The 13144-nt window shown below is 28.0% G+C and overlaps 2 protein-coding genes across 4 annotated transcripts; one reads left to right on the top strand and one right to left on the bottom strand.

Moving 5' to 3' along the window:
• The first annotated feature begins 1685 nt into the window (after positions 1 to 1685).
• Positions 1686 to 10508, top strand: LOC126914508 (rabphilin-1-like). Of its 2 annotated transcripts, none has more exons than XM_050718554.1 (10): positions 1686 to 1990; positions 4396 to 4542; positions 5242 to 5380; positions 5650 to 6129; positions 6325 to 6863; positions 7242 to 7432; positions 7987 to 8246; positions 8918 to 9064; positions 9678 to 10101; positions 10206 to 10508. In XM_050718554.1, exons 2-10 carry the CDS (start codon positions 4463 to 4465, stop codon positions 10331 to 10333), a joined length of 2388 nt encoding a protein of 795 aa, XP_050574511.1. In that variant the 5' UTR covers positions 1686 to 1990; positions 4396 to 4462; the 3' UTR covers positions 10334 to 10508. The 2 variants fall into 2 exon arrangements, with proteins under 2 accessions (XP_050574511.1, XP_050574512.1); XM_050718555.1 differs by lacking the exon at positions 1686 to 1990 and adding an exon at positions 3921 to 4257.
• On the bottom strand, positions 10103 to 13137 carry LOC126914514 (translation initiation factor eIF-2B subunit epsilon). 2 transcript variants are annotated; one of them, XM_050718564.1, is made up of 3 exons: positions 12131 to 13137; positions 10650 to 11931; positions 10103 to 10322 (listed from the first exon to the last, which is right to left on the bottom strand). In XM_050718564.1, the coding sequence occupies exons 1-2, from the start codon at positions 12818 to 12820 to the stop codon at positions 10690 to 10692; spliced, it is 1932 nt and encodes a 643-aa protein (XP_050574521.1). In that variant the 5' UTR covers positions 12821 to 13137; the 3' UTR covers positions 10103 to 10322; positions 10650 to 10689. The 2 variants fall into 2 exon arrangements, with proteins under 2 accessions (XP_050574521.1, XP_050574520.1); XM_050718563.1 differs by having other exon boundaries at positions 10103 to 11931.
• Between the last annotated feature and the right edge of the window lie 7 nt (positions 13138 to 13144).

Genomic DNA, 13144 nt, shown 5'->3' with positions numbered 1-13144 from the left:
AATAATCAATCACGTATATAAATTATTAAACAATGAACATCAATACATAATTATGTTAATAGAATATTATTTCGATCGATTAATACTAAATTATAAAATAAAAAATTACTCTTGGAAAAAGGAAAAAATAAGAGGCAAAGGTAGTGCAAATAAGTTTTTACATAAAATAAATATTTTTTCAAATAAAAAGTAAAAAGTAAAAAAATAGTTTCATTAAATTTCGGCTGAAAAATTCTATTATTACTTATTCATTTATTACTTATTAAATTCTACTATGAATTTAATTATAGAATAAATTTTCGACATTTACCTAAGAAAGTCAGCAGCTGCGAAATGCAACTCGTCAATAATTGCAATGTAGAACAAGGACACCTGTTTACTATAATATTTTATCTTCCATTACATTCACAATTATTAACATTTAATTAATGTAAATTTTAAAAAATTATAAATGTTCGAATTTTTGTATTCTTAATTACAAATGCAAATGAAGTTTCTTGATAAAATTTTTCCTACTTAAATCTACAATATTTCTATTTTCTACTCAATGTAAAAATTGTAATATAAAAGTCGAAAATATTTAATAATAATGTATATGATATCTAAAATATGTATGTTATGCTTAATATTCTAGAAATAATAATCTGATATAAATTGTGCAATGAAAATAATGCAAAAAATCACTTCTATATAATATATGATTATTCCATTTGTGTTACATATTACTAATATAGGAATTTTATTATTACAATTTGTGTTATATATTATTTTCATTTTATATATAAAAGAAAAATATTTTATCTTTACATGTATTGTATATGATATACAAGAATGAAATACATAGAGAACAAAATTATATACACAACTACAAGTAGGATAATGTACACTTATATGTATAATCAGGTATAACGTATACACATGTACACGCAAATACGCACGCGCAGCCACGATGAAGGAATGGACACTGAATGAGGGATTCTATATATAACTTCGTGTACTACATTCTATTAAGTATTAAAGGTACGATTTTGTATTTAACCTTTCAAAGTCTTTACCTTCTCTCATCTTATTTTATGACAATGATTAAAAATAATAGATTGCTGTTTAAACAGTAACATATCCTCTTACACGTATGGACCAATATAACTTCAATTTACATTTACAACGTAATTCTAATGACATAAGTTTCATACGTAACTGAATCTAATTTTTACAAACGACGTAAAGTAAAATGAAACGAAGATTTTTATATGATACATAATATATTTCTTCATAAAGAGCAACTTATCTTCTTACTTTGTGTGAATCAATCCATTGTACAGCTTATTCAATATAAATCCTGTTAACTTAAACCAAATAATAAATTTTATGTATAATATCTTTAAGCTTTACGAATAACATATAATAACATAATGAAATGGATACTTTTATACGAATATTTTTGTACCTTATTTACTATGCTTTCTATGGTCCAATATAATTTCAATATTCTCAAATCAAATAGTAAGTTTTAAACAATAGTAATTGTATTTAAATTTTTACAAATGACATAAAGTGAAACGAAATAAAGGTCCTTATATATTATGATATATAATTGGATAAAAGGAAAAGAATGAAGGACAACACGCCTGCTGTTTTTTGTTTTGTTGTTTCAGCTAATTCAATAGAGACGCTCTATAGGTGAATTTCTTAGGTACATCCCTGTGAATCTCACGCATGACTCGCACCCTTCTGCGCCTGTATCGAAAGCGAAACGGAGTTGTAGGCCAGTTTCAGCGATAATAGCAGCCACTTGTCGGCTAGCTGATGCCGTGGCAAGTTCAATTCTGTATTCCATGAGACAATACCATTCTCAAAAATACTACAGACATTAACAGTCTACATTACAAAATTTACAAATCTTTACAAATCATCCAATTGTTTAAAGTTATGTCAATCCAAAGCGGTTATCTACTTTCAAATTAAACGCTACACGTTTGTGCATATTTACGTAAGTATACATATATAAATTAACATGGTTAAAAATTTTTTTAACGATTTAAAAAATATCATATTTTATCTATTTATTATGGTTGTATATTTAAATTGATACATTAGTTAGGTTCATTTATAATATTGGGTGTCATATGTTTAAGTTACGTTTGCTTTGTTCTCTATTTTTACGCTTTTGAAATTATGTGGATTCTAATCAATTTATTTCTGAGGAAGTGGGTGGAATTTTTATTTTTATTTTTATTTTTATTTTTATCGTATTTTTTAAAATTTTCGTATCTTTTATGTATATTTAAGTTTACAAGTTGGAATTCTAATTTAATTGAGATATTTGGTAAAATTTTGTATGTTAAATGCTTGAATAATGTTAAGCAGAATATTAAAGCTGTATATAGCTTAATGTATTGTCGGTGAGTTACATGTGTTTTTGCTATTCGTGTAAAAGTAATGAAATTGCTATCAATGCAGTCCTGCGAGGAATGATGGCATGCGTCACGAGCTTTCGATTGATCGCCCTTCAACGTAGGACTTTCGCGCTCATTCTTTTTTTCAGTTAACGATACGATTGCCACGCGTCACGAATCTCTTCCCTTGTTCCACTTCTCGTGCCTCTCTTTTTTCCGGCAAATATATCGCTACAGTCAATACTACGTTATATTTATCAAGTCTAATTCCTTTCAATGTATTATATCGATTATGCTTTTTTATTTGCGTACATATGTTTTGCTTCGTATGATTTGTTTTAGATAACATTCCGATATAATAATTATATTTTAAGTAATTTAATTTTCAATAATAGCTACATTTTACAATGAGAGCAGAGTAGTACTACATTTTAAAATATTAACTATACTATAATTTTATTTTTCATAGTAATTTTCTTTTTTAAAATAGCGCAGTATTATATTTTAAAATATTAATTATATATTTTAAGTAATTTAAAATATTAACGATATTATAAGTAATGTTATTTCTGCTTTTCGATTTTCTTTAATTCAAAAGATCTTGTTGGATTGAAAAATATTTTCCTCTATTTAGTTTTTAATTATATTTTAAATAATTTTAAAAAACTCTTAACCAAGTTTTATTTAGCTTTTTTTGTTGTCTTTAATTTAGAAGATGTTGGATTTGTAAAGACGGCTTTTCTTTTCCAACTTAATCATATTGTAGCGGTGCATTAAGAAAGTAAGAGTCGATGTAAGTGTGAACCATTGAAATATCGATTTAGGTCCAAATATAGTCTCCCTTTAGCTACTTAAATAATATAAGAGCGGAAGTATAACGAATACTTGTTGCGCATCTACCTTCAACGAAATTTGTTCTTTTAAATTTTAGCTTCTCTTTTGGTTCTTCAATATTTATCTGATTAAATGATTAATTCAAATAATTAATAATAATAATAATAATAATAATAATAATAATAATAATAAGTAATACAAATAAATTTCTAATATCTTATTCGAAAAATGAATTATTTTCAAATGATAATTTCAAATAATAACGCAAAATAAGAAATAACATTTTTTCGTTAACATAATAGACATCTTAATTATTATAAATTATTTGGTCTTAACACAACTAAAAATTTAAATATTTCATCAGATAATTCACTTGCATGATCATTAATAATAACAAGAAAAGAAAACAGTCATTGAACTGGACTTGATGGGCGAAAGTGCAGTATTTGTTAACAAAATCTGTCAGACACAAATGAATAAAATTAAAAATATGGCTTCAGAATATAAACAGTACAGTAGAAGTAAATACTGTCGATGATACATATCGTCAGAAGTTTGTAGTTTTAGAACAGATTTATTTTCATAAATTTTCGAACTAAAGGCCATCTCATTATATACGTAGTTCACAAAACTTTCTTTTGAATCGATTATTACTTTCGACATTTCTCTATTTTTCTTTTTTTTTTTTTTTAAGTTTTAAGAAACAAAAAAATTTTCAATTCTATTAATAAATTCGCCTCTTAGTGTAGAGGTAGATGTAGATTTTTAGAAAAAATCCTAATTTCATTAATGTATTTCTAAAAAATTGGGATGTTTTACATTATAGGCAATTGACAGTAATACTACTATTTTTCATGTTTATGTACATACACGTACATCATTTTTATTTGAACTAATTCTACACAACCTTGAACTTCATTCATTAAAACTTGAGATATTTATATATAGGGTGTATCCTTTAAGATTAAACATCATTCATTAGGCATTTCGAATAACCTGACAAAGAAATGTTTCGAATAAAAGCTATGTAAGTCAAGTTTCAGTCTGCAGACACATCTGAGAATTAAAGATTTCGAAAAAATTCTTTTTCAATAAAAAATCAATCAAAAGATGTCTTTGATTATCGATCATAGAATTTAAGTAATTAAATGTCTATTTTTTATAGGGTAGTGTACATTACAAAATGTTTCTGATATATTTCAAATGATTTCAAAATTCTACTAAGATAAACAATGGACATGACAGTAAAGGATATAAGTGGAGGAACCAGATGGGTCTGTCCAAATGATAGACATTTGTCATTGAGAGCAAAGTAAGCATAAATTTCAACACCTCTTTATAAGCATATAGGAAAATAGAGAAAGTCCTTTTATGAAATTTATTTTAATTTATAAGTATTAGAAAGAAATAGAATGAATAAGTATCAGAATGAAAGTTTGGAAGTTGTTCTATAACAAGATATAGTCAGAGTACAAAAAATGTATTTTTAAATCTAATATAGAAAAATAACAGAAGTAGAATTTTTCATAGAACAATTAGTTAAAATATTATCAAAGTTAAATATCTAAAAAGAAAATTATTTCGTTTTTAATATTTGTTTAATTTTTTTTTGTAGTCTAACAGTCAAAAAGATATTTTTAATTTAAAACTTCAGCTTAAAAGTAAGTAAAAAGTTCTAAGAGAGGGAGAGAGGGAGAGAGAGAGAGAGAGAGAGAGAGAGAGAGAGAGAGAGAGAGAGAGAGAAAGAATTCTGAGAAATTTACAAAATTTATGTCACAATTAAAAGAAATTCAATTTAATCAATGTTTTAAGCTCAGTCATCTTTCATGCTACTCAAAATTAAAAGATAGTTTCAGAATTACTTATTATACTTATTTATGCATTATGTATGTAAATATGATAATTAGATAAATAATTTATTCTATGAGTTGCTTCTCATTGTGATTTGAATTCTTATTTATTCCTTTTGTCGATAAGACACATACATTTTTAATAAAATATCAATAATTAGGTTGCATACAGGTTGGTCTGTAAAGACTGGCTCTTTAGATTCAAAATGGGGTACTTACTCCAATTCTTACTCAAGTGGCACTAATCGATGTGCACAATCATTTGTACTTACTGAGGAGGAACAACAGACAATTATACAGGTAAAATTTCGAATAAATACAAATATAACTTTTCTTTTTCCTTCTTACTTAAGCTTTTGACCCTTAAATGGATTTCTAGTTTTGTATTATGTAAGTTGTATGTGTGTAATAATTCCATTGTCCCATTTCTTACACACAGCAATTTCCTTAGAAGAATGATTATTCTATAAAATAATGAATATATTATTAATTAACACATAAGGATTAAATGTCAATCAAAGTAAACAGCTCACATATTTATCCTCCTTTCATTACTTTCAATATTTTAGGTCATTCAGAGAGCAGAAGCTTTAAATTTATCAGAACAGGAAAGAATCGGTAGATTAGTGGAAAGATTAGAGAATATGAAACGCAATGTCTGTATAGTCACTACAACAAGATTAAACGAAAGGAGAAGATGCAGTAGCAGATGCTTGAACAGTGCACACTGTGTGTGTTCTTGCGCACTTTGTGGTGAAAAATTTGGTGCAGTATTAGGTGCATCAGCAAATCTCTGTAAAGATTGTCGAAAATACATATGTCAGAAATGTGGTATCGAGACTAATGAATTAAATTCAATACTTACGAATGTCTCCACAACAAGAGAAAGAACACAAGAAAGAACAGCTATGCAACGAATTGTTAGTAGATCTAGTAGTGGTCAGAAGCAATTTCTTTGTCGAATCTGTGCAGAGAGTAGAGAAATGTGGAAGAAAAGTGGCGCTTGGTTTCTCAAAGGAATGCCAAAATATATTTTACCCGAGAAAAAGGTATGTATAGAAATTATATTTAATACCTTTTTACTTGATTTTAATTTGTGATTAAATTCAATTAAAATTTTATGCTAAAGATATTGCTAGAACAAAGGTTGCGTTATAATAGTGTTATAATAGTTTAAATGTAAGGGATGTACATAGTAGATTTTTGCATAATGTATATACAATGTAGCTTTCTTAAAATTACAGGAACGTGGATGGTCAAGATCTATTCACAAGACATCCACTTGGACAATCGGAGGTAATAAATCCCTTGAATCTGCAGAACCTCAAGATTCTTCTTCTGATGAAGAAGTAACACGACGCCTAGCTTTAGCTCGAGGGCAGTCTGATTCACTGTCAAGCTTACAAAGAAATCAAGATAGTATTACTACCAAAACTTATTCATTATCATCGAATTCTGCTCAACCAACTAGTAGTACATCTAAATCGCGAGGGCAACGCCTCTCACCATTAAATAGCCGTGAGGAATGTTTAGATCAGTTAGACAGATCTACCCTTTCTATTACTTCTCAATGTAGTCGTCTTTCACCATCTCCTACAAGCCCTCGTTCACGAATATCTCTAAGGGCTAGCAGCAATGATTCTCAAACCGAACAGCATGTTTCGTTTGAAGATGAAATTATCGATGACAAGAACAAAAAACTCGAGGATATTAATGAGGCTACTTGTAAATTAGAGATCAATTTATGTGATCAACCAAAAAGCTCTCAGATACTATCTTTCAGGTAGGTAAGAATGACAAATATTAGATTATATAATAAGTTCATTTGTTTTCTGATATTACATTTTAAGGTGTTTTAAGAAATCAAAGTTTTAAGGAGTCAAATTTTAAAATGCCTTAGTAAATATGGGTCCAAATATCATTAGTTTCAGAACTATAATATATTTTTAGCTATGAGCCTGTAACATAACATAATGTTATTTTCCACACATAGATACACAGTTTACTTTCATATTATTTAAATACAAATGGCAATCCTAAACAATCAGCATGCCTGTATCAAAAAAACCTGATGATTGTTTAAAGAAATGCGAATGAACTTATTATTATACAATCTGATGAAAAAGTGGAAGTTTAGCTGATATTAGTTGATATATTACAGATCGAATTTTACAACAGTTCCAATGATACCAACAACGACAATGACAATTGTGTCAATGGAACAAGTTCCAGAACAATGTCAGGTTTATGAGAAATGTATAGATCAGGAAAGAAACCAATCTTCCTCAGAACAAGGGAATCTTCATAGCAACAATCTAATTGATTTAGTACGACAACAAACACCAGAATATGGTAGGTATATAATCTAATATCTAATAGTACAAGAATAGTTAAAACAAAAATATATTTAAAAAATATCATTAAAAGATTGATACGTTAGAAATTTATTAGAAATGAGTGAAAGCTTAAGAATATTGAGTCAAGAATTTTTAATAGTCCAGGAATTGTATAATGATATACATATATAAGAATATCAGGCTTTCTAGAATTTCACACATTATGTATGGTATGATTGCATAGGTATAAACTTTATTTGATATGAACAAAGACATAGCATTTTGAGCTTTAAAGTAATTTCAAATTCTATATATAATTAAATTAAAAAAGCTGATACATAGATATGATATAAACATTTCTGATCTACAATTATATCCAATAAAGTTCTTTGAAATGTATTCATTTTACATATCCAAAACCAACTTATTGATAATATCAAATACTCATGACATGACCCAAACAATAATTCATGATATTGGAAATTACTAAGAAGTACCTAAAATCTGGGATCTAAACATCTGAGATCTGAGGTTTAAATTCATGTAACCAAACTATATTTTTCAAAATAGAAACGAGACAAAATTATGGAACTCTAGAAGTCGCTTTGCGATACGACCCAACAATTCAATGTCTCCAGTGCAAAGTGGAACGAGCACGAGGTCTGCAACCAATGGATATTCATGGCCTTGCCGATCCGTTCTGCAAACTTAACATATTACCAGTTGACATAGTTGCGACCACGAAGCGACTTCGAACAAAAACGGTCCACAAAACACGGGATCCGGAATTCAATGAGACTCTAAATTTCTATGGAACAACGGAAACCGATGTATGAATAAAAACAGGTTCTTCAAATGATTAAGGAAGGATACAATAGCTCACGAAAATATTCAATCACTTGTAAAAAAAACACTATTATATGTGTTATAGAACGCATTTTTAAATGTCATTAGCACTATAATAAAACCTGCTTATCATGACCGTATCAGTAAAGTCTGAAACATCTAAAAATGTACATAAAAACTACAAGATATTTAATACAAGCATATATTTTACAGACATAACAAAAGTATTTAAACAATCAGTTATCCATTACAGTAGTAAGTCTCAATATTCAATGGGATCATCTTTAATACTACATGTATATGTAGGCTTGAAATGATTGTTCATGCTGTATATTAATTTGTTGTACATATGAAATAATGTTTGTAGTAAACAGATTGGTTTTAAATTTAACCAATATAATCATAATAGTCATGCCTCATTACAGTGCTAATGGAATTTTAAAATGTTTTAGGTAATAAATACGATATACATATACATAAAAGTTTTCTATGGTAAATAATCAGATACTTTTGTGAGACATTGTACCTTTGAGTTTTTAAATAAATGCATAAAAGAGAATTGATTTTATGAGACTCATAAAGGTATATCCCTCCTTAAATGATAATGATGTAAAATATCGCAAAATTAATTGAAAAAATTAATGATTTATGATAGATATGGAATGGCAAGGCACTACACATCTTAATCCTTCAGGATGATCCAGCAGGTCAAGATTTCCTGGGAGAAGCAAAATTTCCTCTGCATGAATTACAACCGCATCAAACAAAACATTACAATGTTCCATTACAAGATCACTATACAGTATGTATAATTAGAACTCTGATCTTTTTATTTCTTTTTAATATTAAGTAATAACGATTACAAATGATATAAGTATATTATTATATTGTTTTAATTATGCTGTTCTATTTCAAGGAGTATTTTAGTCTAAAAGATGGTTTTTCGAGTCGATTTTTGGCATATATAAATATATACATAATAAATACGCGTATAAAAAGAAAAACAAACAGTTATTAAAGAGTCAAGATTCATTCGTTTCTATATATATATATATATATGTGTATTCATATTTTAAATAATTATAAAATAGTGAGCAGTGACACATAACTCTAACAACGTCATAAATTTTATCTTGATATGTTAAAAAAGAAAATATAAATGCGAAAGCCCAAAAATCGAATTTTTTAACCTTTTGGACGCGAATATTTTCTTAATTTTATACTATCAAATCTACATATCGTTCATTATTTCCCCTTGTGCATTTAACGTTTCACTATCGTTCAAGAATTTTACTGATCTTTAATTACTAATCTTTATAAACATAATCATTTCCCGCGTTTAAAATTTTTCGCGACGGTCGACTTTACTTACATTATTGCAGACACTAAGATATAAGAGCTCGACGTTGGCATAGGTGGACAACGAAGAAGCAGCTTGGGGCGTGATTTCCAGTGGACGAGGACAGATTCAAGTGAGTCTAAGTTACTGTACAAGACGGCGAGCATTGACGGTCACAATTCATCGAGCTACAAATCTTCTTCCTATGGACAGTAACGGATTTTCTGATCCATTCGTCAAGCTGTGCCTTATAGAGAACGTGACAAACAATCATCGACAACGTGTCTTCGACTATTCAATCGCACGTATTACTGCTAAAAAGCTAGTATCAAAGAAAACCACAAATCGAAATGCGCAAAGTACAACAATCAAATGGAAAACTTTAAATCCAGAGTGGAATGAAGAGTTTGCTTTTGCTACTCGATTAACAGATCTTATGAAATTCACATTATATCTCACAGTATGGGATAAGGATTTTGGCAAAAGTAATGACTACCTTGGTAATGCATTAACTTTCTCAAATTTAATAATTATATTGCTGTATGTTGTATTGAAAAAGTTTATGTATATATATTATAGCAATATCTTCCTTATTTTTATTTAGGTGGACTTGAACTAAGTTGTAATAGCAAAGGAGCACGATTACGACACTGGATAGACGTAATCAAATTTCCAGACCACCGTCATCGAGCTTGGCATAACTTAATTGATACTATTTTGCCTATAGAATGATAATTTATATTTTTACTCTCGTTGTTGTGTTATTCAACATGTTTTAATAAGATCTATATATTCGGTATGCATAATAATCTACAAAATATAATTTATTTACATGCGATTCGTACAATTGCTCAAAATGTACTATTCTATAAAAAAAGTGACAGAAAAATAAAGACATTATATTACATATAGGAAACGTTATTATCTTACTCATCTCTTTTCTTATTTAATTTAATGTCGTCTTTTAAAAGAAATTTTTAAATAATAGAAAAGCTAGGAAGATTTATTTTTTACAATAATCATCATATATGGAAAATTTTAAGTATACCTTTCCAAAATTGTTGGATATATAAAATGTTAATATGTGATTAATCATTTTCACTGTCACTAGAATCTTCTTCAGCTTCTTCTAACCATTTAATGAATGGCTGTACTGCTGCTCTCACTTTATTCTTCTCATGTGAATCTATATCTTTATCTTTAGATTCATACCATTCTAGAATTTTTTCTTCTGATAATACATCTCTATCATAAAGCATATGCAATAAAAGTTGCAAAAATGGTAACAGTTCTTGAGTTGTACTTGCAACCTCTTCTATTGCATGTAAACAGTCATCTTGTGCATCTTCTGTTTTAACATAATTCAAGATAATTGGATAAAAATATGTTACCACACGTTTTAAATTTTTATGATAATCTAGATTAGTTAAAATTTCCTTTTCTTCTGAAAGATAGTGGAAAGGTAAACTTAATATGGCTTTAATAACATTATATGTTACTTTGTTCATAGTGACATTGTATGCATATCGTGATGAATTTATTTCTAAAATTAAGTTTTCACAGTTAAGTTGATCTTGAAAACCTCTTAATAAGCTATCAATAACCTCAGATAAGAACAAGCTTGTGTCATCTGCAATAAAATTACATTCAGAACCTTCATCAATACTTGATGTATCTGTATTTATAGGCACATAATTATCATTTTCTAGTGTATCATAATTCTTAAAGAGTTGAAATTCATTACATGGGTCAATTTCTGATATTGTTTTTATAGAAATTTTGTCATTTTCTGATTCTATGATAGAATCGATATATTCCTTTGGAGTATGAATAATTGTTTTAGGACATAATATACATCCACTTATTTGTGTGTTTTCTTTAATAAAACAATTTGGAAATACTATACTATTTACAATAGTACAATTATCTTCAATTTTACTATCTGACAAAATATAAGAATTCTTAATTGTTACATTAGACCCTACCAAACAGTGATTTCCAATAATTGATCTTGTAACAGACGTATTATTCCCAAGAATACTATTTTGACACAATATACTATCTTTCTCTAATACACAACCTTTAGCAAGGGTGGCATTTTTATGTTTATATGTGCTTCTTGGCATATAAATAAAATCTTTTAAAAATGGAATAGCATTTGGTGTAAGTGGGAAACTATGTCTGTTCAGAATGTCTCGGTTAAGAGTGTGATATGCATTCCATGATACAATTGGCAGACTATAATCTTGAGGATTTAATTGTTGCCAATAAATTCGAGAATTTAAAATTTCTTCATTCATCAATACTCCTCGAATGAAATCTTCCATTGTCTGTTAATAATATATAAAGATTATTACTTAATATATTGTTTATTTCTTACTTTTAATTGTTAAAAAAATATTAGATTAGTTACTTATGTCTTAAAAAACTTATTAAAAAAACATTTATTTAATGTAATGTAAAAAATATATATTTTTAAATATGAAGAAATTTAATTTTGTATCTTTAGTTATATTATATATTACTTACTTGGAAATCAAAATTGTCAGAGAATAATGGTAACACAGAAGGAGAACATAAATAAACGTGAGTATCCATAAAACAAGTGTTAATTTCAATCTCACTATGGTCCAAAAACCAATTTAATTCTAACTTCACTTTCTTCAAATCTTTCCGTATTATATTATAATGTAGAATCTTTCTACTACTTTTGTCAGAAACTACCAAACATGATTCATGCTTCAAGAAAGATTCATTCATAGATCCAATATTTCTTAGCACCATGGTCATGGATGCACCTTTATCTTCTTTCAGTTTTGCACAATGATTGATTAAAAGGTTGGTAAGATCTGCATTAATAAATGCATCTCCTCTTATAAGTATAAAATTACCACGAATTGAACCTTTCGTATCAATATCTCTAAGAGCATCTCCAAGAGAAGTACAAGTATCTGATACAATTAAAGAAACTGATATTTTAAACCATTTTTTCTGTTTGATGTATGCTCTTATCAAGTCTACATGGTTGCTACAATAAAGGAATAATTCTTGCACTCTGGATTTAATCAGTGTTTCCACCAAATAATCTAACACTGGAATATTTATTACAGGCATTAATATAGTTGGGAATATATCTTGTACAGGTGTCAAGCTCGTTATAAAATCATCTGCAAGAACTACAGCCTGTATAATTTGTTTCTTCTCCATTTTTGTAGTCATTTCGTTTTATTTGAGCTTTCTATAATCCTTAAAGCAACTCATACAAGATACTCATTATAGGTTATGAAATATTGGACAATATTGTTTACTAAAAACCTTCAACTGTGTGTTTTAATATCGTTTCAAGTACAAAATTTGTTTCCATATATACTTAAAACGTAAATAATATATGTGTTCCTTCGTTTTTTGTTACTGATGTAATCAATCAAGATATTGATGTAATTCAAGAATAATGTCCTGGATACGATCATACATCACATATAAACAGATCACGGTTTCTGGTCGTATAGACGGTTTTTCCTAGGTTCCGGTAATGAGTGTCCA

The sequence above is a fragment of the Bombus affinis genome, chromosome 3 (genome assembly GCF_024516045.1).
Source record: "Bombus affinis isolate iyBomAffi1 chromosome 3, iyBomAffi1.2, whole genome shotgun sequence".
Taxonomy (NCBI): Eukaryota; Metazoa; Arthropoda; class Insecta; order Hymenoptera; family Apidae; genus Bombus; species Bombus affinis.
This window is presented reverse-complemented; position numbering and strand designations above follow the sequence as displayed.

What these genes read in the sequence shown, in the direction of transcription:
- LOC126914514 (XM_050718563.1), bottom strand. Translation starts at nt 12,820, where the DNA reads ATGACTACAAAAATGGAGAAGAAACAAATTATACAGGCTGTAGTTCTT. An exon ending in CTGACAATTTTGATTTCCAA is followed by an intron (nt 11,932 to 12,130) that starts GTAAGTAATATA and finishes TATTATTAACAG; the next exon opens with ACAATGGAAGATTTCATTCG.
- LOC126914508 (XM_050718554.1), top strand. Translation starts at nt 4,463, where the DNA reads ATGGACATGACAGTAAAGGATATAAGTGGAGGAACCAGATGGGTCTGT. An exon ending in AACAACAGACAATTATACAG is followed by an intron (nt 5,381 to 5,649) that starts GTAAAATTTCGA and finishes TCAATATTTTAG; the next exon opens with GTCATTCAGAGAGCAGAAGC. An exon ending in ATGGAACAACGGAAACCGAT is followed by an intron (nt 8,247 to 8,917) that starts GTATGAATAAAA and finishes GATTTATGATAG; the next exon opens with ATATGGAATGGCAAGGCACT.